The 27,966-nt window shown below is 39.5% G+C and overlaps 1 protein-coding gene across 1 annotated transcript in view; it reads left to right on the plus strand.

The window, feature by feature from the left end:
• The window catches only part of DNAH7 (dynein axonemal heavy chain 7), a 519,305-nt gene that overhangs the window by 72,262 nt on the left and 419,077 nt on the right, over positions 1-27,966 (plus strand). Inside the window, exons 10-17 of the mRNA XM_089689972.1 lie at positions 490-667; positions 7,516-7,695; positions 10,946-11,215; positions 15,274-15,401; positions 17,066-17,144; positions 18,203-18,427; positions 20,810-20,956; positions 27,024-27,709. Coding sequence (XP_089546098.1) covers positions 490-667; positions 7,516-7,695; positions 10,946-11,215; positions 15,274-15,401; positions 17,066-17,144; positions 18,203-18,427; positions 20,810-20,956; positions 27,024-27,709 — 1,893 coding nt within the window. The remainder of the gene's footprint in view (positions 1-489; positions 668-7,515; positions 7,696-10,945; positions 11,216-15,273; positions 15,402-17,065; positions 17,145-18,202; positions 18,428-20,809; positions 20,957-27,023; positions 27,710-27,966) is intronic.

A 27,966-nucleotide genomic window follows, 5' to 3' on the forward strand; every position in this document is an offset into this window, starting at 1 on the left:
GAAATACAGTAATACTACTGTTTACTATTTATAATGAACATATTAATTCTGAAGCAATCTGTAATGTTTAGAATTTGAGAATGCATTGCCTTCACTCAGAAGATGCAAAGCAATCTTTGAATTGCACCTGTGCCAAGCGGCCAACCTCCTGTGTTCACTATGGAGCAGGGCAGCCGCTCAGCACAGGCCTGAAAGCTAGTGGAGATCACTGTAGTATCAATATCTACTACATTGATTTCTGACTTCTAGAGGGATTCCACAGTTATGGTATATGCATGGTTACATGTAAATGTAACTGTGTAAAAATATCTATACCTGGAAATCTTTAAGCATCCATTGTACCTGAATGTAAACTGCATCCCTGAGAATTTATTTTGTAACAATGCACCACTGCATAAAGAGGTTAACTCTAATGGTGTTTGTAGTGTGGGGCTGTATTTTTCTTATTCTGAATGTAATGTGTTAATATTAAAATGTATTGTTTTACAGATGGATTGCAGAAATTCAAAACATCTATTACCAAGGAAACAAGAAAAAGCAAATTCCCAGTAACAGCAAGAGACTGGAATCATTTTTCAATTGTGCTGCTACATTAATGACGGAGCAGCTGCAAAGTCTTGCTTTAACATCTATGCAGGATTATACTGATTTGATAATACAGCCACCAGTGAGTAGAATGAAGATGCACTTTATGTAACACATTACCTTTCAAACTGTAATAATGAGGCTTTCTGTTTTCAGACAGTAAAAAAACCTCTAAACTTGCCACTTGGCCCAGCTACTGATCTCTCCATCCATCAGCTGTTTCACCAGCATTGCCAAGCAGTCCTGACTGCTCAGCAACATTGCTTGGTTTTCTTTGTCTGACACAGCCCTGCTTTGGAAACCCTTTGGTGTCCAGTGTGAATAAAGTCAATTAGGGACAGTTAAAGCTTACAAAACCATCAAAAGCAGGTGGTTTCTGATGTAGGCAAGTAAAAGCCAAGCAGATTTGAACAGTAATAACCTCAATACTGCTTGGTGGCACTGTTAACACAGGAGATCAGTGGTGATTCGGCGAAGGAGACCCTGGTTAATCAGTAGCAGATGACAAACAAGAGGTTTTCCACTTTTCTCCAGGCAATTAAAAGATAATCCTACATTTGAATTCATTAAATGTTAGGATTACTGGTAAATCTGTAAATGTATTTTATAGTACAGATGGGATAAGCTTCTAAATTAAGTTTTTATATACCGTTCCTGTATAACTGGTAATGGTCCAAACATAAAAAGATCTATTAAGAAAGATTGCTATGAGTGTAATTGCCTCAAAATGTTCTTAAATATTGGGTGGGTGCTGCATGAGGGCATCTTAAATATGGTCTTTTTTTGAGACATAAGCTTAATCCTGTCCATATTTCTATATCTCTCTTGTTGGTAATTTCAACGGTTCTATTCCATTTGGTCTGTAACTAGAATAAGTTTTACTAGGGTCTATCAATTACTCTATATTACCTTTATTGCGCTCTTTAATTATCCACTTATTTAACATATCATACTTCTTCTGTGAGTTAATATATTCTGGTATTTCTAACTATGCGTACAATAGTTTAATGCAGGTGGCAAAACACACTCAATATCTAGCATTACAGTGATCCCTGTGGTCCCTTGTTTTGTTACCTCTTATTTTGTATTTTTTGTACTTTTACACAGCAAGTACTATGTTTATGTTTTGTGGCATTATATATAGGAAATATTCATAAAAAGGAACAGTGGTTGATTTGTTAAGGCAACTAACCATCTGGACCTTGTCATAGCTATTAGCGTTTCATACACTATATTTGCAAAAGTTGTGGGACACCCTTCCAAATCATTGGATTCAGGTTTTCCAATCACCTCCATGGACACAGGTATATAAAATAAAGCACCTAGGTGTGCAGACTGCTTCTATAACATTTGTGAAAGAATGGGTCTCTCTCAGGAGCTCAGTGAATTCAAGCGTAGTCCCGTGATAGGTTGCCACCTTTGCAATAAGTCCATGAATTTCCTTGCTACTAAATATTCTACGGTCAACTGTTAGTGGAAGCAACTGGGAAAAACAGCAACTCAGCCATGAAGTAGTAGACCATGTAATTGACAGAGCGGGGTCAGCGCATGCTGAAGCACACAGTGCGCAGAAGTTGCCAAGTGTCTGCAGAGTCCATAGCTAAAGACTTCCAAAGTTCGTGTGGCCTTCAGATTAGCACAAATACAGTGCATAGAGAGCTTCATGGAATGGGTTTCCATGGCCAAGCAGCTGCATCCAAGCCTTACATCAGCAAGTGCAATGCAAAGCATCAGATGCAGTGGTGTAAAGCACGCCACCACTGGACTCTAGAGCAGTGGAGACGTATTCTCTGGAGTGACGAGGGAGAATGTCACCAGCACACTGAGGATCACCAATATGGGTCCAAAAGTTTTAATGAATGATCACATAGTTACAGCAAGGCAACGTTTCGGAGTCTCACAGGACCCCTTCATCAGGCATGTGACAAATTGTGACAGAAACTGGAGAACTATTTAAGAAAATCATCCTCCAATCAGAGTGAAGTAAAATTAGCCTTGCCCTACCCAATGATTGTCATGTTCCCTCCAAAAATGCATTCAAATCAATGTAAACAGAAACATTATAAACTGAGAAAAAAAATACCAAAAAACAATAATCAGATGTGCATAAACTGCATTCCTGGGGATATAAACATCGTGGTCACGTGTATTGTAGTACTCCCCAGATTATAATAAAGTGTCAGCTGAAATCAGTGCTGTATTATGTAAACAACAATCAGCAGCATATACTGTATGTCCCTGACAGAAGCTAAAAGCTGTTGCCTAGAGATGTGGGGGGGTCTCCTGTTGTCAAGTGAGCTGCAATGAGGACAAACCTAAAGTGGTCCTATTGGTGCAGCAGCTGACAGTGTCATGGCGACACATGTCACCTGTGCATGCAACATGCGAGTTTATACTCACGCATGCAGTCATTTCTGCACCTGCCACCGTTATCATGGAAACCCATGACGTCAGCGCCGGGCAGGACAAGGCAGAGGCAGGTCGTGGACATGTCTGAGTTTGGTGGCTGCCAGAACGGTACTTGTCTGACTGCATTGTGCCAAGTGTAAAGTTTGGTGGAGGGGGGATTATGGTGTGGGGTTGTTTTTCAGGGGTTGAGCTTGGCCCCTAAGTTCCAGTGAAGGGAACTCTTAAGGCTCCAGCATACCAAGATATTTTGGACAACTTCATGCTCCCAACTTTGTGGGAACAGTTTGGGGATGGCCCCTTCCCGTTCCAACATGACTGCGCACCAGTGCACAAAGCAAGGTCCATAAAGACATGGATGAGCGAATTTGGGGTGAAGGAGCTTGACTAGCCTGACCTTTGGGATGAATTCGAGTGGAGACTGTGAGCTAGGCCTTCTCGTCCAACATCAGTGCCTGACCTCACAAATGCGCTTTTGGAAGAATGGTCAAACACTCCCATAGACACTCCAAAACCTTGTGGACATCCTTCCCAGAAAAGTTGAAGCTGTTATAACTGCAAAGGGTGGGCCAACTCAATACTGAACCCTACAGACTAAGACTGGGATGCCATTAAAGGATAAGTTCACCTTTGGAACATGTTACATGTTCCACCCATTTATAGGGTGGAACATGTAACATGTTCCCATAGCTGTAGCTGCCCCACCGCTCCCCCTCCCTCTGAGAAATAGTACAGGGAGAAATTTCCCATACTATCTGTCAGATTTGAAAATACTGCAGCCTTGTGGGGCTCCGCCAATACGGCCGCATCACTCATTCACAGTGTTCTGTGAATGAGTGCCTACAAGTCCCAAAAGCCTTAGTGGCTGTGGGCTTGTAGTTTTCAATGAAATACCATGGTGCTCTGGAGCACCGAGGTAGTTCATTGAAATTTCCTGCCAGTATATCTGCTTGCTAGTACATCCCATATGGCAAGCAGATATTCTGACAGGTCTGTAGGAGACCTGCACGGCATGAGTGATCAACTGATTGCTGGTGCAATGCTTTACAGGCTCTTTGGCCAAAATAATAAATGCACATTTTTTTACCTGCAAAAAAAGTGAACTTATCCTTTAAAGTTCATGTGCGTGTAAAGGCAGGAATCCCAATACTTTTGGCAATATAGTGTATGTATTTTAAACTTTTTTTCTATATTCTTCTTTTTTTGTAACTTCAGTTAAGAAAACTTTATCTTATTTTTGTACAGGTTTTTTTTAGTTGCTTTGTGTTTTGTAAATAGCTGCTTTTATTGCATTGCATTTTTAATATTGTAAGCATGGTCTTTATAGTATTTATTCATTAGATCAGCCTTTCTCAAGCTTTTAAACTGAGAGGAATGCTTGTGGTCTCAGGGAATCCCTGCTAAAATCAATTAATTTGGGGAACAATGAGAAAAATGCCTCTTACACTGGTGGTCAGCACCCTATACAGTGGTGATCACAATGCCTCATCTGTAGACAGCGAAAAAGATCATTGGTGACATGTTGCTGGCCCCACCACATAGAATTGGGCCCAGAACTATAAAGGCTCCATCAGATGGGAGGTTAATCAGCCACAACCCCTAGCAAAATCTGGAGGAGCCCTGGTTGAGTATGGCTAGGTAAGATAGTATACACTTTGACTGGTTTTACAGTTAATGTGAGCTTAGCTTTAAGTGAATCTATTAGATTGATATTTTTAAGTTTTCTGGGTTAGGTTGAGGACAAGAATTAATAAATAACTATTGTTTTTTCATGTGTTGCTAATTAGTTTTTTTGAGTACTATTATCATTTTTATACCGAATTTTATGTAAAATTGTTTGCACAAATATTTTTTTCCCAAAATTTCTGGAATCAAAGGCTCTTTACAACACAAAATTTTCTTTTCACATGATTAGTTAATTGAAGTGAATGTTCACATAAGTTATTATGAGAACATTCTCAAATCCTTTAGTAAATTTGCCTTATTGTTTGCTATACTATCCAATATATTTGTAATAGATATATAACACAAACATCCAAAAAGAGTGAAGATATTGCTTTCTTGACTTTGATTATGGTTGATATACTGTAACACATTTAATGCATGTACCAAAATATAACTCTTTTAATATAAACTTTAAATACATATATGAAATATCATGCATATAGACATATAAACACCTAAAAACCTTCCCTACAAGGCATGTATATATAGCTCCTATTGTATTTAAATAAAATGTATCTATCACCTCTATATTGATGAAACAAAAGTAGCTCACACAGAAGAAATAACATTTAAAGAGGAAATAACATTTAAATTGGCCAAGTAAAAGTCAAATAAAATGACTTATTAAAACTTCTGTTTTTTTACAACTTAGCTTCTGAGTATATAGCCCTCTTCACCTGCCCTTACTTCTAGACTTATTGACTGTGTTATGCACTGTTATCTAAGAGGCTTTGGTTGTAATTTGCTATTTATGTATGTTATTTCATATCATATGAAGGGTTTGTTCTTCCAATGTGTTCACACTATGAATATATGGCCTACGTTCATACTATGAATTGCCTATGAATCGTACAGGAATGCGATTTGGTGCAATGCAATTTGAGCACATTCAAATCGCACTACATTGCACCAAAAGTAGTGCATACACTACTTTTGCAAATGCACTGCAACCATATCTCATAGTTTTGTACAATGCAATCCAGGCAAATGCACCTCTTTTTTGACCTGCCTTTGGGGTGTCATTACACTTGCACTGACACCCCCTGCAGATCATAAAAAAGGTTAGTTTCTAGTATTTAACGTTTCAGGTATGTGATCATATGGACTCTGGCATACTGTAAAAAGAGTAAATGGACATGTCTTTTTTTCTTGCAAGTTTGACTTCTTATGCACATAGATTTTAAAACTTTAAAAGAATAAATGTAGGCTTGTAGGATGCAATTTAACATGTGAGTGTCCTTTTATGTGGCCTTATGTGCATGGTTGTAAGGCAGCTTGTAGATGAATCAGTAATTTTTGTTCAACTAGCGAGTTGGAAGAAAGAAACTGACCCAGTTCCCCCATCTACACATTCCCCACTGTGTCTTTGTATTCTGACAGCAGGGACATTACTCTGCCATCAGCATACACTGATCAAGCAGCAAAAGTCCGACAGGGCAGTTGAGCATAAGTCGATTAGTAGATCTTTAACCACAGGGGCCAAACATGGAAATTCCCTGGTGACAGTATGTAAAAAAAAATTGGCTGTCTGTACTTCAGGATTGATCAATATTCAGATCTATACCATAGTTTGTGAACTCTATAATTTTCCTACAAACTAAAAAATACATCCTAATTTGGGTTATTTTCACCAAAGATATGTAGCAGAATACACCTTGACCTAAATTTATGAAGAACAATTATTTATTTGCAAACTTTTATAACAGAAACAAAGAAAAACGTGTTTTTGTTTCAAAATTTTTGGTCTTTTTTTGTTAATTTAGCAAAAAATAAAAACCTTGGCGGTGATTAAATACCACCAAAACAAAGCTCTAGTTGTGTGAAGAAAATGATAAAATTTTAGTTTGTGTACAATGTTGTATGACCGCACAATTGTCATTCAAAGTGTGAGAGCACTGAAACATGAAAAATGGCCTGGGAGGGAAGGGGGTGAAAGTGCCCGGTATGGAAATGGTTAAAAACACAGTTGAGTACTAAGCATATTTCTTTTTTTCTTTTCACTTACCTTCATTCTTGTGGACAAGGTTTTGAGAGATCTATTCCCTTCCTACATGCCATGCAGTACCGATGCCCAGAGGTATAGCAGAAAGGTAAAAACAAATGGGCTGATTTACTAAGGAAGTTTAGAATCTTCACACAATAAAGTTTTGGAACGTTTAATTAAATTGTCCACTCATATGAAAAGCAAATTCCTTTTTAGTTATGTCGTCTGTACATGACTGAGTAGTCAAAGTCAACAGGAATTTTCTTTTCACATGATTGGATAGTTAAATATATTTTCACACAATTTATTGAGTGAAGATTTTCAGCTCCGTTAGTAAATCAGTCCCGCATGTGCAATTATGTTAATTTCTTTCTCATAATGATTGCACTTTTTAACTGCCTTAATAATTACATTTATAACTGTGTTAATCTCTATTAATGGGCAGTGAAGGATTTCAGATTGCATTATAATGCATCCATACATTTAGCAATCTTAGTACAGTTCTGGCAAATAATAAATCACATCATTATCTTATACTCAATTCTTTTGCTTAGGAATTTATTGATAAATAAATAATCTCAAATTGCTTATATGCATTAGTATTTTACTAATTGTTTTCTTTTCATTTAGGTGGCCATCTGTGTACTGAAACAAATTAATTGCAATATAAATGACCTTAGAAACATGCCATGCAGTAGATCTAAACAAATTAATTCAATAAAATGTTTCTGTGTGTCAGAGAAAAATTTGCGGAATATTTGACTTATTGTCAAAAAAAAAAAAAAAAATAACTTGCAATGTTGTTGTTTTTCCAGGATTCAGTTCGTGCCTATGAACATCCAGGGTTTATAATGAGGCTCATTCTAGAAAATGTTTCAATTAAATTTGAACCTGACTTTAATGATTATGAAACTGTGCTGCTCAATGTTTATGATGTGATGATTAAAGCAGTAAGTCTTGTGCCAAGAGTAGAAACAAAGCTCTATTCTGAATGGGTAAGCAAATTAAAATTCAATGTATTCCTATCAGTTTGAGGAAAATCTGCTTTTAAGTTAAAGTTAAGGAATTAAATTAGTGTTTTTAGCAAATTAAATAGCAAAAGGTATTTGATGGATTTGTCAAATCCTAAAAAACAAACAACCATTTTTGTGAAGAATACTATAGGTACAGTGAGGAACAGAAGTATTTGAACACCCTGTGATTTTGCAAGTTCTCCCACTTAGAAATCATGGAGGGGTCTGAAATTCCCATTGTAGGTGCATTCCCAATCTGAGAGACAGAATTTAAAAAAAATTCAGGAAATCACATTGTATGATTTTTAAAGAATTTATTTGTCTTGCACTGCTGAACATAAGTATTTGAACACCTTCGAAACAGCAAGAATTCTGGCTCTCAAAGACCTGTTACTGTGCCTTTAAAAAGTCCACCTTTACTCCACTCATTAATCTAACTTAGTAGCACCTGTATGAGCTCTTTAAAGACACCTGTCCACCCCACAGTCAGTCAGACGCCAACTACTACCATGGGCAAGCCCAAAGATCTGTCAAAAGACACCAGAGACAAAATTGTGGACCTCCACAAGGCTGGAAAGGGCTATGGGGCAATTGCCAAGCAGCTTGGTGAAAATAGATCAACTGTTGAAGCAATTGTTAGAAAATGGAAGAGGCTAAAGACAACTGTCAGTCTCCCTCAGACTGGGGCTCCATGCAAGATCTCACCTCGTGGGGTATCACTGATAAGAAAGGTGAGGAATCAGCCCAGAACTACAAGGGAGGAGCTGGTCAATGACATGAAGAGAGCTGGGACCACAGTTTCAAAGGTCACTGTCGGTTGAACACTACGCCGTCATGGTTTCAAATCATGTATTGCACGGAAGGTTCCCCTGTTCAAGTCATCACATGTCCAGGCCCGTCTGAAGTTTGCCAATGACCATCTGGATGATGCAGAGGAGGCATGGGAGAAAGTCATGTGGTCAGATGAGACCAAAGTAGAACTTTTTGGTCTAAACTTCACTCATCGTGTTTGGAGGAAAAAGAAGGATGAGTTGCATCCCAAGAACACCATTCCTTCTGTGACGCATGGGGGTGGTAACATCATGCTTGGGGGGTGTTTTTCTGCAAAGGGGACAGGACGACTGCACTGTATTAAGGAGAGTAAGAATGGGGCCATTTATTGTGAGATTTTGAGCAACAACCTCCTTCCCTCAGTCAGAGCATTGAAGATGGGTCATGCTGGGTCTTCCAACATGACAACGACTCGAAGCACACAGCCAGGATAACCAAGGAGTGGCTCCGTAAGAAGCATATCCAGGTTCTGGAGTGGCCTAGCCAGTCTCCAGACCTAAATCCAATAGAACATCTTTGGAGGGAGCTGAAACTCTGTGTTGCTCAGCGACAGCCCCAAAACCTGACAGATCTAGAGGAGATCTGTGTGGAGGAGTGGGCCAAAATCCCTTTTGCAGTGTGTGCAAACCTCGTCAAGAACTACAAGAAACGTTTGACCTCTGTAATTGCAAACAAAGGCTTCTGTACCAAATATTAACACTGATTTTCATGTGTTCAAATACTTATGTTCAGCAGTGCAAGACAAAAAAATTCTTTAAAAATCATGCAATGTGATTTCCTGAATTTTTTTTTTAATTCTGTCTCTCAGACTGGGAATGCACCTACAATGTGAATTTCAGACACCTCCATGATTTCTAAGTGGAAGAACTTGCAAAATCGCAGGGTGTTCAAATACTTTTTTTCCTCACTGTATATATTGAATTATAAAACATTTTCATAATTAAAAAATGAGTCCATGTTTTATGAAGCAGGAGCAAAAAGACTTGGACTCACAACATGCTGGCAAGCTAGTAACATTTGTGTCATGTATAAACTATTATTTATTCTATTATTATTTATATAAATGATATGCTGGAACAACTATGAAAAATATCTGCTCCTTCATCCAGTTTGGGGGCATGCTAATGCAGGAGGTATAATGCTGGCCAGATCATCAATTGAAAACAGAAGGAAAAACTAAAAAAGGAAGCTAATGCAGCCATCATATCTAGGGATTGTATAAAACAGAAAATCTTGGTGTACTGCGAAATTGCAGCACTACATACTGTATATCCAGAACCAATTTGTGACTGAATACATGTGTGCACAACAAAATCTATTTTTGCTGTGTTTACATTAATAAAACTAATAGAAGATTCACTAGTTACACAAACATAAGGTACAGTCAAAAGTTAACTCATACAATTGCTCATAAAACTTGAAGAAAAAAGTGCATACCCAGTGTCCACAAATAGCCCAAAGGGCTGCTAACATGTAGTATGAAACTTGTGCATTGAAATCAAGCATTAGGTGTCCAAAACTTTCCAGACCACCAAAAGTGCCAACTTCTTACCAGAGATAAGTGCCAACTTCTTACCAGAGATAAATGATCTCTGCATTATAGAGATTAAATGTGCTTGTGAAAAAGGTTAAACCTCGCTGGACACGCTGTATATTTCTAAGTAGTTCTCCTTTCAGGATACAGTCATTATCCTACAACGCACAGCTTCCCTCAGGTGTAAGAGGAGAAAAAGAAGACCCACATAGGGTAATAACGCTAAACATCTGGCACTTCCAGCTTTCCAAATCACCAAAAGGGCCAGCTTCTTACCAGAAATATATGATCTCTGTATTGTAAAGAGATCAAATGCACCTGTGAAAAGAGTTAAACCCCACCAGATCTACTGTATGCTTCCATATTTCTCCTCCTGAAACACAGCCAATACTGTAGGACACACAGCTCACCCCAGGAGTAATAGGAAGAAAAGCAACCCAACATAGGGTGATAACACTAAAACTTCTTTACTATGTAAGAAAAGGGTACTCACAAATATCACAGGTTCAAGACATCAAACGCCACACCGGTATACACCGGCGGGCAAGCTGTAGAGTCATTGGCTGCAAGCCCCGCTCTACTCTAAGGATTAGAAAGCTGCAGTATTTCCTATTTTGGTTTTGAGCTTAATAATGCTTTAAATACACTCCAGTTGGCTGTTTGTTTCAAGTAAACTGAAACTGTGAATTGTAGGCTACAACATTGCTTGATCTTTGTGCCTATTCACTAACTTTACTTTCTGTCTAGTGTTTCATGAACAATTTACAGCCAAGTAAGACTTACTCATAATTTGGCACTGCAAAGTGCAGTAGCTACATGTTGATTTTTTCAGCTCACCATATCAACTATTCCTTTTCATCCAATTAGAACCATGAGTCAAAAACAACTTTGAGGCCAATCATCCTGGAGGAAGTTTTGGAAAAGCACAAAAGTAAAGTAAAAGAATTTGTTGCTTTGGAAAGCTTTTTGCCAAAAGACCACTTAAAAATATATGACAAATACAATCTCCTGATAACCAACCAAGCAGATTTGGATGTTGATCACTTTTTGGCTGAGGAACATACGTTTGAGGAAATAATGAGAGAGGCCATAAAGTATCAAAAACTTACAGATGAAATACAGTACAATTCAAGAAAGGTAAATAATTATTCTGTTGAATTTTTGCTAGCAAAATTGTTTCAGTTTATTAAACACCAGAAAAGTTATAAAAATGTGTTTCATGTAGGTGGTTGAATTGTCCTTTATGTTTTTCTATAGGTAAGATAAATATATACAGTCATGGCCGAAATTGTTGGCACCCTTGATATTTTTCCTGAAAATCAAGTATTTCACACAAAAAAGGTATTGCATTAACACATGTTTTGCTATACACATGTTTATTCCCTTTGTATGTATTGGAACAAATATAAAACAGAGGCAGAAAAGCAAATATGACATAATGTCACACAAAACCCCAAAAATGGGCTGGACAAAAGTATTGGCACCCTTAACTTAATATTTGGTTGCACACCCTTTGGAAAACATAACTGAAATCAGTCGCTTCCTATAACCATCAATAAGCTTCTGACACCTCTCACCCGGAATTTTGGACCACTCTTCCTTTGCAAACAGCTCCAGGTCTCTCTTATTGGAAGGACACCTTTTCCCAACAGCAATTTTAAGATCTCTCCACAGGTGTTCAATGGGATTTAGATCTGGGCTCATTGCTGGCCACTTCAGAACTCTCCAGCGCTTCTTTGCCATCCATTTCTGAGTGCTTTTTGACGTATGTTTGGGGTCATTGTCCTGCTGGAAGACCCAGGATCTTGGACGCAAACCCAGCTTTCTGACACTGGGCCCTACAGTGCGACCCAAAATCCTTTGGTAATCCTCAGATTTCATGATGCCTTGCACACAGTCAAGGCACCCAGTGCCAGAGGCAGCAAAACAACCCCAAAACATCATTGAACCTCCACCATATTTTACCGTAGGTACTGTGTTTTGTTCTTTGTAGGCCTCATTCCGTTTTCGGTAAACAGTAGAATGATGTGCTTTACCGAAAAGCTCTATCTTGGTCTCATCTGTCCACAAGACGTTTTCCCAGAAGGCTTTTGGCTTACTCAAGTACATTTTGGCAAACTGTAGTCTTGCTTTTTTATGTCTCTGTGTCAGCAGTGGGGTCCTCCTGGGTCTCCTGCCATAGCGTTTCATTTCATTTAAATGTCGACGGATAGTTCGCGCTGACACTGATGCTCCCTGAGCCTGCAGGACAGCTTGAATGTCTTTGGAACATGTTTGGGGCTGCTTATCCACCATCCGGACTATTCTGCGTTGCAATCTTTCATCAATTTTCCTCATCCGTCCACGACCAGGGAGATTAGCTACAGTGCCATGGGTTGCAAACTTCTTGATAATGTTGCGCACTGTGGACAAAGGCAAATCTAGTTCTCTGGAGATGGACTTGTAACCTTGAGATTGTTGATATTTTGCCACAATTTTGGTTCTCAGGTCCTCAGACAGTTCTCGTCTCCTCTTTCTGTTGTCCATGCTTAGTGTGGCACAGACAGACACACAATGCAAAGGTTAAGTGAACGTCTCTCCTTTTTATCTGCTTTCAGGTGTGATTTCTATATTGCCCACACCTGTTACTTGCCCCAGGTGAGTTTACAGGAGCATCACATGCTTGTAACATTCTTATTTATCCGCAGTTGTGAAAGGGTGCCAATACTTTTGTCCAGCCCATTTTTGGAGGTTTGTGTGACATTATGTCGAATTTGCTTTCTTTCCTCCCTTTTTTTGTTTTGTCCCAATACACACAAAGGGAATAAACATGTGTATAGCAAAACATGTGTTAATGCAATACGTTTCGTGAGAAATACATGATTTCCTGGAGAAATATCAAGGGTGCCAACAATTTCGGCCATGACTGTAGAATAAGGTGAGGTTTACATTTGTGGGGGGTGTAGGATTATGTGTAAGTCATATACGTTCCTGCACCCACATGCAGCTGCACACAAAACTCCCTGCTTTAAGAAATTGCCAGGAGATGCCATTAATGGACTGACTAGACTGCCACATAGATATGAACTGGGCCTTAGTGTAGATTAAAGTGATACTAAAGTTTATTTTTTTTAATAACAAACATGTTATACTTACCTGCTCTTTGCAGTGGTTTTCCACAGAGCAGCCCCGATTCAATGGGAGAGAGCTGTCTGATAGAAAGAGAGATTAAAAGGCATGAATATTTTGTAACCTTTAAAGCATACAGCAGAATCTGTGTATCTAAGGAAAGCCATAGATAATTTGATTTTCTTTCCTGCAACCTGTGGTCAGTGTTTTTGGGGGAATGCCTCCTGTGGAAGCCTTCCCAGCTGGCAGAACACAATGATTACTGCTGGTGGCTATAGCTGCCAGCCGTAACCATATGTAAGAAATCCGACAGGCTGGTTGTACCCAAGTCATAATAACATATGTCCTACATCTCGCAGGCAGCAGGATCCCATAGAAAGCTTTACTGCAGGGATCCCCCATCTTCTTCCTGTCTCTGAACTTCTGGCATGCAGGGGCCTAATAGGTTCAGGTCTTCAGGCTGAATCCAATAGAAAAAAATCCTGACAAACACCTCCCCCTTCTCCTCCATTGAGAAAATTTCATATTGTTGCTTTCAATGGTTGTTTTTGTAACCCAGGAATGGTGGGAAGAGTCAGATGAGTTGCAGAATGCTCTTCTCCATTCACAGATCATGTTACATACAGTAAAAGCAATGAAAGAACTTTTCTCAATGGATGAGTGTGGAGGAGGAGGTGGGTACATGGGGGACATTTTCTATTGAATTCAGCCAAGGGACTTGAAGCTATTAAATCCTATGCTCACTGGAGGTTCAGAGATAGGAAGAGGATGGATATTGCTTCTAGTTAGAATTTCTACAGGATCTTGTTGCCTGTACAACGTGGGGCATGCAGTACTTCATTAAAAGTAAGTTAGGTTCAATATCACTTTGGCCTCAGATTTGGTTTCATGCCTGCAATCCTACTTCCCTTACAAATGGGCTTCGTCCTCCCTGGAAGATTCGCCTGACTCCCACTTATGGCTCTTTGTTTACTGCAAATCATTATCCATTGCTTCGCTCTGTGTCCTCCTTCATGCAGTCTTGGCAATTCCCATAACTGTCCTGGATTGGATGGGTTAATTCGGTGAAAATGACTATGCTGCTTAAATTGTTGTATTATTTTTGCACCCTGCCAGTGCAGGTTCCTTCTCATTTTCTCCGGTTACTTCAGGCAAGGATTATGTGATTTATCTTGGCTGACAGATGCCCCAGAGTCTCAAGAAACATGCTTTTTACCCATAGACTGAAGGGAGGTCTTGGGGTGACTAATCTAGCTAAGTATTACCAGGCGGGCCAGATTGCCCCACTGTCTATACTGCACACTTCCTCTGATGTTCCTCTCTGGGTCCTTTTGGAAATGCCTAACTGTGCCCCCATTGCGACGTCGATGCTTTTATGGCTCCCCCGGCCCAACGCCCAAGGACATTGAGTCCCATTTTGCTCCACGACCTACGAGTGTGGGATTCTGTACACTACTCTAGTGACTTGATGTCACCCTTTCTGCCCTTGCTCTCGATTATCAATAATCCTTTTTTTCCACCGGGTTTGGATCAGCCTGGGGTGTTCTCATGGTGGGTGGCCAACGGTTTTTTGCAGGTACAACACTTTTTGACCTCTTGATCCTTCCCCACCTGGAACTCTTTTTGGGAATCATGGGATATCCCTCAGGCAGAATTTCTCCCTTACCTTCAATTGCGGCACTGGTTGACCTCACTGCGTGGCACTTCCGCCTTTCCATATCAAAAATCAGTCTTTAAACAGCTTTGCCAACAGCGTCCAGCAGCTTTTGGCTGGAAATTTTTGTTGGTGTTTTATCACTGTTTCTGTATTTTATGTACCATTGATAGCCCCTTCGTGGGCACACCTCTTCCTTTGTTGGAGTTACAATACTGATTTCTTTGTTTTTTATGTACCATTGATAGCCCCTGCATGGTGTGTCTTTTGCTCTAATCCTTCTTGTTAAATTGTTTACAAAAGGTAATAAAAACCATTGATATACAAAAGTAAGTTAGGTTAATAAAGCTGTAAGGCTAAAAATATTTTTTTAACTGTATGTGTATAAAGATACATGAAAACACTAATTGCCCTAGTTTCTCTACTTTCTCAGATTATTCGCTTAGGGATGTTTGAGCTCCACTGTGATGAATTAATCAGAGCTCTGGCCAAACGTTCAGAGGCTATTTGTGGAAAACTGATAGAGAAAATGTTTAAAGATCACCAGAACGCTAATATAAGGTGAGATCTAAGCTGACGTTTATTTTAATTCATATTTTTCTTGTGAACATTTTGGTTTAATTAAACAGTTTGCCATGTAATATCCTAGTGCGATTGATCCATGTGGTGGTGATTTTAGTGTGGAAAATGTAGTAGTTTTATGTACAGTATACTTTCTTTCTTTATTATAGCCAGGACTAAACTACAACTAGATAATATTTCTGCAATATGAGAAAACAGCATTTTTATGAATGCAGTATCTTGTCATTTGAGAGGAGTGAATTACATTATAAAAAGTAAAAATGTTTACAATGTACAGCATATTTCTAAAGCTTCAACAGGCATCCCATTGGAGGAAGAACTGCTTAGCGTTGTTCTCTTTTTCGAACAATAATTTTTCATTAATAAAACTATTAAAGGAAATCTATTCTATTGGGTAGGATAGATATCATGGGTGCCTGTCCAGTTAGTGGTAATTATAAATTTCGCTACTATCAAAATATTGGCAATTAGTGAAGGGCAGGGCCAAATGATATGTGTAAGGTACCCTACTTAATCATATTCTTTCCAACACTTGCAGGAGTTTCCTTTAAAGTATTTACTTAATTTGTACAGTATCAGGTTCCATATTAAAGATTTTTGGGGGAGAGATTTCTCAGTGGTTAACATAATGTGTTTGTTTATTATTCGCTCTAAAAAATAGTTTGCACTTGGTGACAGTAATTGTCATCCTCAGGTACTTTTTCCAATCTCAGTAAGTGGTTGAATTTGGCAAAGGATGGTATGTTTTGGAGAATGTTGCAGAGGTTGGTTATGTCCTTGGGCTATTTAAGTCCCAGTAATAGTTTCCACACGCATGGCGAGAATTAGTGTTAGATTTGTAGAACTTTAAATTATTCCTTTGAGGCAGAGGTGATTTGTAGTGTCAAGGTTTTGGGTTTTCTAATGGGTTAATTTGACACTGGAAATAAGGCTTTCAAATGTTTCTACAGGTAAAGGGATTTCAGAAGTGTCAGTGTTGGATATAGGTGCTTTGAATAATGTTGACCATACTTCCAGCTTTGAATAATGTTGGCCATACTTCCACTGAAGCTGTTATAATCTGATAACCTTTTGTTGGTGATTCATAAAGGAGGTGAGGATGATGAACTAAGGTTTAGGCCAAACCAAGTTCAGCCCAATCCCACAGGATCACATGCCTAATCAGCTGTGGCTGGGGAATCGCCCATCCAGCAGCCTCATTAACAGAGGTGGGGATGCTGTTGACATTATCATCCTAATATGGCCATGTGGTCATGTTAGGTCACTAATGTCACAAGCATCTCAGACTATGGCATGTGCGACTGTGGGTCAGAGAATTGCCTAACCAAAGCTGGCAGCCTGCTATCATGTGTTTTCTGCAGGTCCGAACTGGGTTTAGGCTGAACTTTAGCTCATCACTAATAAATATTAAAACTATTAAATAGTTTAGGCACAAAGGGACAAATTATCTGGTACTCCAACTAGTCCTCTCTTCTTGCTTACAATCCTATGCAAGAATGTGAAATGTTTTCCAAGGTCACTATTTTTTCAGAAAGCAAAATATTGTACTGGAGAATACATCTCACAACCAAAAATGAATAACTATCTTTTTTGTGCTTGCAATCCTAAATTCAAAAACACATGTATACACTGTATTTTTCCAGGTTGTGTAATGACTTTGAGAAGATTGCTGAAAAAGCTCTAAGCACTCCTCCAAACACTCAGGAACTTATGGAGTTAAAGGTATCAAGATTCAAATCTAATTGTAAACACTTCATGAATGCAGATTCACCATATTACATAATTATGTTAAACAACAATAATAATAATTTAAGAAACAAAACCATTTCTCCCATGTACACCATCAAAATGTTGACACCCAAATCTGCCCATAAGTCTCTAACGCTTTTGCTCCTGTCCATATGTTTATGTGAACAGATAGTGTGAGGAAGAAAGTTGCAAAAATAATCTAGTAACATTATTTTCAAATTACCCTAGGCAACACTTTTCTCTTTGCTAACATAGCTGCTACCCATAGCAATGCAGCCATATCTGTATATAGGCGAGGGAATTGTACTTCAGTGTAGACTCTGCACCAGTTCACTACTTATCTTCCAATTTAGTGTCGGAAGATGAAGAAAGTAGCAAAGTACAGGGAGCATAGTGAGATCCTGGTCACATACCTACTGAAAGAAGGTCTTGTCTGAAAGAATGTTCTCAATTTCAGGCTAGTCTGCAAAAGCGCAATAAAAGTGAAAAAAGTGGAACTATCACTAATAATAACCAATTACATCTCACCTTTCAGTTTATGGAAAAGTTAAACATGATTCCTGCTGATGGTCCTGATAGTCAAAAACTTTAATTCTCATTTTAATTTCTCCAGTTTTAGGAATCAGCTTCCTTGTGTCATGGCAGCAGTGACCCTGTTTAATGTTTTAATGCATAGATAAAATTAACATATACATTCAAATATGCTGTTTGTAAAGCACCTCTACTACAAATAACCACATTCAGCATATGTAGGAGAAAGTGGCATTTATAATGGCTATACATGTTTTTGAACCAATCAAGGCTTTCAGAGCATGCCATGAAAGAAGGGTACATTGCAAGGTTTAAAGGCAGCATTATGACGTAATAGATAACACTAAATTATTTCCAGTCTTGCAAAATTTAGGATTACTAACAACATGTGTGTAGCATATACAGCTTTTGAAAGTAAATTCATTCGACAGTTTTCATCTGTAAATACACTGTGCAGAGGTTCAGTTGCAATTTATTCATTAATACATTTTTAATAACAGGAATATATCCAAAAAGTTGAAGCTCAAGACATGCTAGATTTGGAAAGAAAACTGGTAGAATCCAAAGACCGTTTGAGTTTCCTTGTAGATTACGTCACTCTGTCCCCTGCAGATATTCGTCTAAACAACAAAACTTTTCAGTGGCACGACCGCATGGGTGCAATCTTTGAAGAGCACAGAAAGATAATGGATACAAAGTCCAAAGAGTATCAAAATGGCCTGAAGGTTAGAAAACATGTTATCAACTTTCTTGATGCAGTGCTTTTCCTGCTCTGATCTTATATAAACTATTATGTCGGTATGATATATTAGGAGGAACAGACACATACTGTAATAGGTAAGGGTCTCAGCTGAAGAACTTGCATCATCTGCTTTTCCATTGCAGTAGGTATGGAGCATAACTATAGGGGTGCAGGGAGGTGCAACTACTTTGTATTTTAGGTCAACTGTTACTTTGCTTTATCCCCAACTTTGTATTTATATCACATTCAATATAAAAATATAGCAGCATATATCTTTCCTTTATGTTAGCAGACATTTAAGCCTTTAGTAGCCTTTTAAAGGACAGCAGCACCTTTGTTTAAATAAATCCTTATTTAATGAACCTAGCACACTAGGCAGTAGTTGTGAGTGAGCCGTACAGGAGGGAGATCATACCTGGAGTGTGCATGTCACATGTGCATTTCTGCACAAACGGAGATGTGATTAGCATATTCCAGGATGTGTTCCACAAGACCAGAAGTGCCGTATACCTGAAGGCTCACCCCACTCATTTCATCATACACATGCAATGTAGCTCCTGAGGACATCGCATGTCTATGATGAAATGTGTGGGATGAGATTTCACTTCAGGTCCAGTGGAATGCATGCTGGAATACCATCAGTGAATGCTGGTGTATTGTGAATGCCAGATATTTTCTAACACATTGTAAGTGCAATTTTATGTTGTTTATGTTGTGAATATATGGAAGGCTTCCCCTTTCCCTTCTTAATGTTCCTCGTGTTATGCATGGTGATTCTATGAAGACTCAGGAGATAATAATCCTGCTAATCAGCAGCATCTCTGGCTAACTTTCTGATTGATCTTATATGGTTCTTGTGTTTGGTGTGGAGATACATAATACAACAAGCTTGGTTTGACTTTCTTGTACATACAAAGGGTCAATCACATTTGGTGAGTTCGGTATATGTTTATTGGCACATGGTGGAGTGGAGAACATATTGTCATAATCCCGCTGAGCATGTGGGAGATATGCAGTTCAGGAACATTTTTGTGATTGCTGTATACATTATATAAGCGTGATCACTGTTTATTATCATTTTTTCTGTTTTATTATTGGCAACACATGTTGTTTGTGACAGCAGCTACACAAATCTATTTGGTTTAGTCTTTCACTGATATATTATGGTAATAGCATGGATTTTTTTTTAATTTATTAACAAAATTGTGCTTGCTTACTGGGTATTGTCAGCTTCACCTGACTGTGTAATGCCAGAGATGGGAGTGCTGCTCTCCATTCAGCACTGCCGAGGTAGTATTGTGAGTTTGTGAATGCTTCGAAATCTTCACAGGATCCCCAAAAATTAGCTAACCAGGGGGCAGAGAGATCAGAGGGGGAGAGGGCAGGAGTGAGCTCAAGTGCACTGAATGCTGGGAGTGTTCCTCAATAGGAGCCTGCATGGTAAGTTAATAATGGTGTAAGTGGCCACCATTTTGTTGATTTTAGAAACAGAGTTAAGTTTTTCTTATGAGTGTGCTAGACTCATTACAATACTGTTTTTTTTAAATAAAAATTAATTTTCAGTTAGGTTAAGGGCATTGGTAAACTTTACTGAATTGAAAAGAAAAATTAGAACACCATAAATGGACATGGAAGAGTTGTTCATAGGAAATACAGTGTAGTTTGGCCGTAGTTTAAGTTTTGTGCCAAATCATATGGCTTTTAGTTACACATCTATGCATCCGCAAGGAAAAGCATCCTTCTGGATCACTGTTCCCAGAATACATTTATTTGTGGTTCGTAAATACTGCTAAGCTTTTGATCTTTCACATTATTATTTGCATTTGTAGAAAAAAATGCATACACTGTAAACTCTAATATATTATTAAGCTTAAAGTATAACTAAAGGAAAAACTTATTTTTTTTAGCTTTGGATAGAGTGGAGATGCATTAGAACACCTGTCAGGTTTTTATTGCTGTCTGAGCCCCCCGTTATGGAGATTCACCTTCTCTATCTGTCCTGTTAACCATTATCACTGAAAGTGAACGTAAAAGAAAATCCCAAATTTTGGATTGTCCCCAGAAAAGTATTAGAGGGGAAATCTTCCAATGGGGACAGTAGTTCTGGTGACCAAGGAAGTCCCTTAATTTGCTGGGATTTCCTCTCACTACTTGTTTGGCTATGGAACAAGAAGTGAAGGGATATCTCTGCAATGGGACACAGATGGTGAAAAAAAAATCTGACAGGGGTTATAACCTTCTTTTCCATCCAACCCCTCTATCCAAAATGGAAACAAGTGTTGCCTGTAGTTCTACTTTAAAGGCAAATGTATAACTTTTAGACATATAATCATTACCTTTCCAATATTATTTTCCTGATGAGTAGCTGCGCTGTGAGAGATTTGTTGAAGAGCTGGAAAACTATGGGAAACAAGTGGAAGAATTTGAAGCATATGGTGATATTAATGAAGTAAGCAAATACTTGAAAAAGGCACAAGCCCTAAATTTGAAACTGGAGCAAGCAGTAGAAAAGGTTTGTATTACATTTATGTGTTCAATTGAATTCACGTTGGGGTTTTCAACAACAAACTAAGGGAAATAACTGACACAAAAGCAGGATCATTGGCTGTAGTGAGCAAACTGTATAAACATTAATGGATAGTTAAATGAATAGTACTATGAACATTTTTTTTGCAATGCATATTCATTATTTGTCTTTTCTTCTATGTTGCCTCTTTGTGTTGTAGATTGTATTCTTTGTATCTTTACATCTGCCGGCCTAGAGGAACAAGAAAAAATGTAAATGTGCAAAGAACAAATACCCTGTGCTTTGTACATCATCTATACTTTGCACTTATTTATTAAATAAGCTTAATAATAGGCTCCTGATTTGCCAGTTTCTGACTTTGTTTGATCCACTTTTAAAGTGGTTGTAAAGCTTGTATTTTTACATTATTAAATGTGCTGTAGTTACCGACTCTGTGCAGTGATATTGAGTGGCCCATTTCCTCCTATTCTGGAGTCCACCATTGTAGCTCTTGGCCCCTCCTCTTCTCCAAGTGCCCCCTCAGCATGCCAGCTGCTGAGGGGGCACTGATGCAGACGTGCTCCTGAACCAGGCTGTGTGCAACCATAGATTGGGAAGGGGGAAATAGTGCCCTCTAGTGGTTATTTATATTGATAGATTGTTATGTGTTGTTGTGAACGTCTGGCTGATGACTTAGATCTTGCATGGCCCGAAAACACTGAACCTTGCTTCTACTGGTAACATTTTGGCATGCTAGTGATATGACATCTACAGGGTCAGGTCACATGTTTACCTTAAGTGAGGGAACACCTGTGTATTTTTCTTTTTTTTCCTCCACTCTGTAGTTGTGTTTAAATACTTTTGCACTTGTGGGTTCTCAAGGTTAAAGTATAGGTTACTTATCTGAAATTCAGGGGAGGGGTGGGGTTGCCTGACTTTGAGCTATACTATAGAGCCGCGTTACTGGCCCGGATGCTCGATTTGTTCCCCAGGCCCTTCCGTAAAGCCTCTTGCATGATAGAACAAGATCTATCTCAGGTTGATCTTTGAGCTTAACCATGGGCTATGGCCATGACTCCCAGCGTTTCTCTGGCCTGTCCCCACTGACTGTGGCTGTGCTGCAGCTGTGGTATAAACGAGGTATCCTTGCACTTCTATCTTCTGACCCCTCACCACTATCCTCCTTGTTTGATAATCCCGTTTTTCCACAAGGTTTGGGATCCTCTGCTATTGGTCCCTTTTTGCGCACCTCGTGGCCCATAGCTCGGGACTTTATTTGCCCCCATATGGGTCTTCCGCTTCTTCAGGGAGGTCCCAGGGATTGGTTATCCTCTTTACATGTATCTTCATTTTGTGCTCTTCACTCCGAACTTCCTCCCTTTACTAGGGCATGGGCTCGAGACCTTGGTAGAGACATATTGGCAGAGGACTGGTCTACGTCGTTCCATTTCACTCATATATCGTCTATTTCCTGTTATTCACAGGAACAGAACTTTAAGCTCCTTTTTTGATGGTACAGGGACCCCTTCTCCCTACACAAAATATTTCCTGCCACATCCAATCTCTGCTGGCACTGTATTAAAGCTGTCGGTACACAGCTCCACATTTGGTGGGATTGTGATTTGATACAACCCTTTTGGAATCAAGTTTTTGATGTATATACAGGTGAAACTCGAAAAATTAGAATATCGTGCAAAAGTTCATTTATTTCAGTAATGCAACTTAAAAGGTGAAACTAATATATGAGATAGACTCATTACATGCAAAACAAGATAGTTCAAGACGTGATTTGTCATAATTGTGATGATTATGGCTTACAGCTCATGAAAACCCCCAATCCACAATCTCAGAAAATTAGAATATTACATGCAATCAATAAAACAAGGATTGTACATAGAACAATATCGGACCTCTGAAAAGTATAAGCATGCATATGTACTCATTACTTGGTTTGGGCCCCTTTTGCAGCAATTACTGCCTCAATGCGGCATGGCAAGGAAGCTATCAGCCTGTGGCACTGCTGAGGTGTTATGGAAGACCAGGATGCTTCAATAGCAGGCCTTCAGCTCTTCTGCATTGTTCGGTCTCATGTCTCTCATCTTTCTCTTGGCAATGCCCCATAGATTCTCTATCGGGTTCAGGTCAGGCGAGTTTGCTGGCCAATCAAGCACAGTAATCCCACGGTCATTGAACCAGGTTTTGGTGCTTTTGGCAGTGTGGGCAGGTGCCACGTCCTGCTGGAAAATGAAGTCAACATCCCCATAAAGCTCGTCTGCGGAAGGAAGCATGAAGTGCTCCAAAATCTCCTGGTAGGCGGCTGCGTTGACCCTGGACCTAATGAAGCACAGTGGACCAACACCAGCAGATGACATGGCTACCCAAATCAACACAGACTGTGGAAACTTCACACTGGACTTCAAACATCTTGCAGTGTGTGCCTCTCCATTCTTCCTCCATACTCTGGGTCCTTGGTGTCCAAATGAGATGCAAAAGTTGCTCTCATCATAAAAGAGGACTTTGGACCACTGAGCAACAGACCAGGTCTGTTTTTCTTTAGCCCAGGTAAGATGCTTCTGACGTTGTTTGTTGTTCAGGAGCGGCTTGACAAGAGGAATATGACATTTGAAGCCCATGTCCAGGATCCGTCTGTGCATGGTGGCTCTTGATGCACTGACTCCAACCTCAGTCCACTCCTTGTGAAAGTCCCCAACACTTTTGAATGGCCTTTTCCTGACAATCCTCTCCAGGCTGCGGTCATCCCAGCTGCTTGTGCACCTTTTTCTTCCACACTTTTCCCATCCACATAACTTTCTATTAATCTGCTTTGATACAGCACTTTGGGAACATCCAACTTCTTTTGCAATTACCTTTTGAGGCTTTCCCTCCTTATGGAGGGTGTCAATGATGGTTTTCTGCACTACTGTCAGGTCAGCAGTCTTTCCCATGATTGTGATTCCTACTGAACCAGACTGAGAGACCATTTAAAGGCTCAGGAACCCTTTGCAGGTGTTATGGCTTAATTAGCTGATTAGAGCCTAGAATATTGCACCTTTTCACAATATTCTAATTTTCTGATATTGTGGATCCTCCTCTTCGATCCTCCAAGATTTGTGTTCCCCTGTTGTGTCCTAATAGAGCTGAGCCTTGTCTGTCTGGTCCACTGTGCTGAGATCACCGGTATGCCTATGTCTGGCTGTGAGCTGCTGGGTCTCGCTCCTGGGGTCCCGATGGTGGATCACTTTGATTCTGCTCCTTGCAGTCCCCGCCTCCTGATCCTTCTCTCTTCTTGTCCTTTGCTATTTCTGACACGCGTCTCTCTTTTCTTTCTATACTCCCCTATCTTTTTTCTTGTTTGGGTTTGTATATTGAATTATATGGAGTTATTTAATTATGTTTTTGACACCTCCTTAACAAAATACTATTGATCCTGTCATTTATCTGTTGCACAGTTATTTCTATTCACTCTCCTGGATTATCTTCCCGTTTGAGATTTCTGTACATTTACTTACTTATATGTTATCGCTGTCTCTTATGTTCTGTTTGGTAAAATTTGCTGTAAAAATGTAATAAAGACAAATTTGCCTTTAAATACTTTTGCACAAACAACACTGCTTTTTGGATTTACACACTAACTTCAAAGTAAATATAAAATTCTTCATAACATTATTAATGATAATAAAAGAATAATTTATTCAGATAACATTTCTAAACTGGCTGAAGACCACGCTGTATTAACCACTTTCCCTCCTGAGGATTTTCCCCCTCTTCCTGATCTGGCCATTTTTTGTGATACGGTTCTGCGTTATTGTAACTGACAATTGTGCAGTCATGCAGTGTTGCACCCAAATGAGATGTATGTCCTTTTTTCCCCATGAATAGCTTTCTATTGGTGGTATTTGATCACCTGTGTGTTTTTTTATTTTTTGCACTATGAAAAAAAAAAAAAGACCAACAATTTTTGTTATTAAACATGGCCAGTAAAAAAATTAAAAAAATCAAATTCCATCATAAATTTAGGCCAAAATGTATTCTGCTACATGTCGTCCCAATATGTGTAAATTAATTGGTTTACATGAGCTTTATAGCGTTTACAAATGGCGGTATATATACACCGGGATTTAAATTTTTTAAAATTTTTTTACTAGTAATGGCGGCAATCAGCGACATATAGTGGGACTGCGTTGGGCATTTTGACACTGGGGAGAACTGATTTGGTGTCTCTGACATCTCCAGTGACACCAGTACAGTGATCAGTGCTAACAAAAAGCACTGACACTGTACTAATGGCACTGGGCAGGAAGGGGTTAACATGCTGGGCAATCAAAGGGTTAACTGTGTTCTGTGTGTGTTTTACTGTGGGTCTGTGTGTTTGTGCTTCACTGTAAGCACATTGCTTTGCATAGCTGTGCTGTGCACAGCCATTCATAGCAGTGTGCAGAAGCTGACAGGGAAGAGAACTGTTTTGTTTACAAACAGTTCTCCCCCCTGTCAGAGCTACTCGGCAATCACCGGGTGCCGGTGAGTAATCACCGTCCGGGACCCAGTGATTGACAGCCGCGTATATATATATGTGATTTTACGCACCCGTGCCGCCCTGTAGCAGTACTTCTGCTATAGGGTGGACGGAAAGCAGTTAATGTTACACTCGCAACCCAAAAACAGCAGTTTGACATACCTTCTCTGCATGGGATATTTTCTTGTGTTTATTTAATAGATATACTGTATGTAGGAATATCATAGATTTGCTTTTTGCATATCCAAGTGCATACACGATTTAGATTGTATTATACGTATGTAGGACTACCCCCTTAGGAGTTGCTAGGAGAATTGGATCCTCCTATAGTCTAGTTCAGCCAGGCAACATGCATCTTCACACAGACTTGCATCCAGAGTCAGAGATCAGTCATTGAGCTTTGGTTTTGTTTTTTTATTTAGGGGATTTGACCTGGTATAGGGTTAGGGGTATATAGGATGCCCAAAGAAATCGATAAACTGAGGACAACATCCTGGAGCTATTTACAAGCCTTCACTGCAACACAGTCTTTGTTGGAGGGCTAGCCAACAGCTCCTTAATGTACCACCCCAGACCCTAGATGGACTCCTTATCTTCACCCAGCAATCTCGAGGTATCCTTGAACAGGGGATCTGGTGCCTGTTACTTTAAAAGTGGACAGTTCCAGTTAGGCAGCGAATCTGGTTTCCCACCACAGTGTTCCATCCCCTGCCCAGGGGGTGCGGGGGTACTCACTCAGATTCTCTCCTGTACCACTGGTGGGTTGGTGGCTGCTTCCAGGCCTTTTATCTGGGCCACTCCTTCCCCACCGTACAGGTGGTCCTCACTCTGAAACCCTTAACTTCTCCCTTTCCAGCTCCAGGTCTGCAAGTAGGACCCATCCCACTGGGCCTCCTCACAGCCTCCTGCCTTCAGCCTCACATCTTCCTCATTGTCTTGCACCCGAAGTCTCCTGCAACTGAGCAGGCTCTTCACATCACTTTTAAGGGTGTCCAAGCCCCTTGCCAATCCTTCTGTTGGGTATTGGCTAGGATCCCTTAAGAGTGCAAGCCAGCCACTCCTCAGATCCTCCTGTTGCCTCTAGGATCTTCCTCCCAAAGCCCTAGAGCAGGGTTAAATTCTACAGGGGCCAGCCTGCAGAGCCTCTCAGCTCCTGACCACAATTTACCTTCTGGCTATTACACCCAGGCTGCTATGCAGCCTTCCTCACTGACAATCAGTACTCTAGCTCCCCCTAGCTAAACTAGAAAGCCCTAGAGCAGGGGGAAATTCCAGAGAGGCCGACCTGCAGAGGCTCTTAGCTCCTGACCACAATTTGACATTTTGGCTATTACACCCAGTTTGCTACTCAGTCTTCCTCACTGACAATCAGAACTCTAGCTTCCCCTAACTAAACTAGGAGGGTGTTACACATATTTCAAAAGCGTATGAGAAGACATTGGAAGCACAAAGTAAAAATGCATGCAGGTATAAAATCATATTGTACAGTATACAATACATAGTGAGAGTTATAGAAATTGTATCCTTTAATATTATTTTTGTTTGATGATTATGTTTCAGGTTGATCAATTTAATGCAGAGGAAGAAGCATTTGGGTGGGCAGCTTCACAGTACCCTCAGAGGAAAAAAATTTATGAGTCTCTTAGTCCATATCTCCGTCTTTATGAGATTATAGTTGAATTTAACACAAAGTACAAAAATTGGATGGAAGCACCATATACTACAGTAAATCCTGATGTTGTAGAACAAGATGTAGGAAACTACTGGAGAGCCCTATACAAGCTAGAAAGGACATTTACAAATTCTCCAAATGCCCAGTCTGTAACTTCCAAAATCAAAGAGAAAGTAGAACATTTCAAAGAAATTATACCACTTATTCAGATTGTTTGTAATCCAGGGCTACGGGACAGGCACTGGGAGGCCATGTCAACAATTGTTGGGTATCCAATTAAACCACAAGAAGACACAAATGTTACCAGGTTCATTGATATGAATCTACAGCCTTTTCTGAACAAATTTGAAGGCATCAGTGAGTCTGCAAGCAAGGAGTATTCACTTGAAAAAGCAATGGAGAAAATGATTTCAGAGTGGGATAAGATGGAATTTACCCTACTTCAATATCGAGAAACAGGGACATATATTCTGTCAGCTGTGGATGATATTCAGATGCTGCTTGATGACCATGTTGTTAAAACACAAACCATGAGAGGATCTCCATTTATAAAGGCATTTGAAAATGAAATCAGGTATGTATTATTTTTCATATTGTTTGGCTACTGTATTCTGCACATTCAAAAGACTAGACCGTTTATCAATCAAATTAGTTTTTTATACATAATATACTATAGTAGTCACTTTTTTGCTTCTCTGAATGTTTCAGAATTAGACAATTGCTCATGAATGACCAGACTAGCATGTATAAAAAATACACGGATAGATAAATGACATCCATTTTTGATCAGTTATTAACAGCAGTTGCCAATATTATTAGGCTTGAATATAA

The sequence above is a fragment of the Staurois parvus genome, unplaced genomic scaffold (assembly GCF_062004578.1).
Source record: "Staurois parvus isolate SC_StPar_1 unplaced genomic scaffold, SC_StPar_1.0 ptg000506l, whole genome shotgun sequence".
Classification (NCBI taxonomy): Eukaryota; Metazoa; Chordata; class Amphibia; order Anura; family Ranidae; genus Staurois; species Staurois parvus.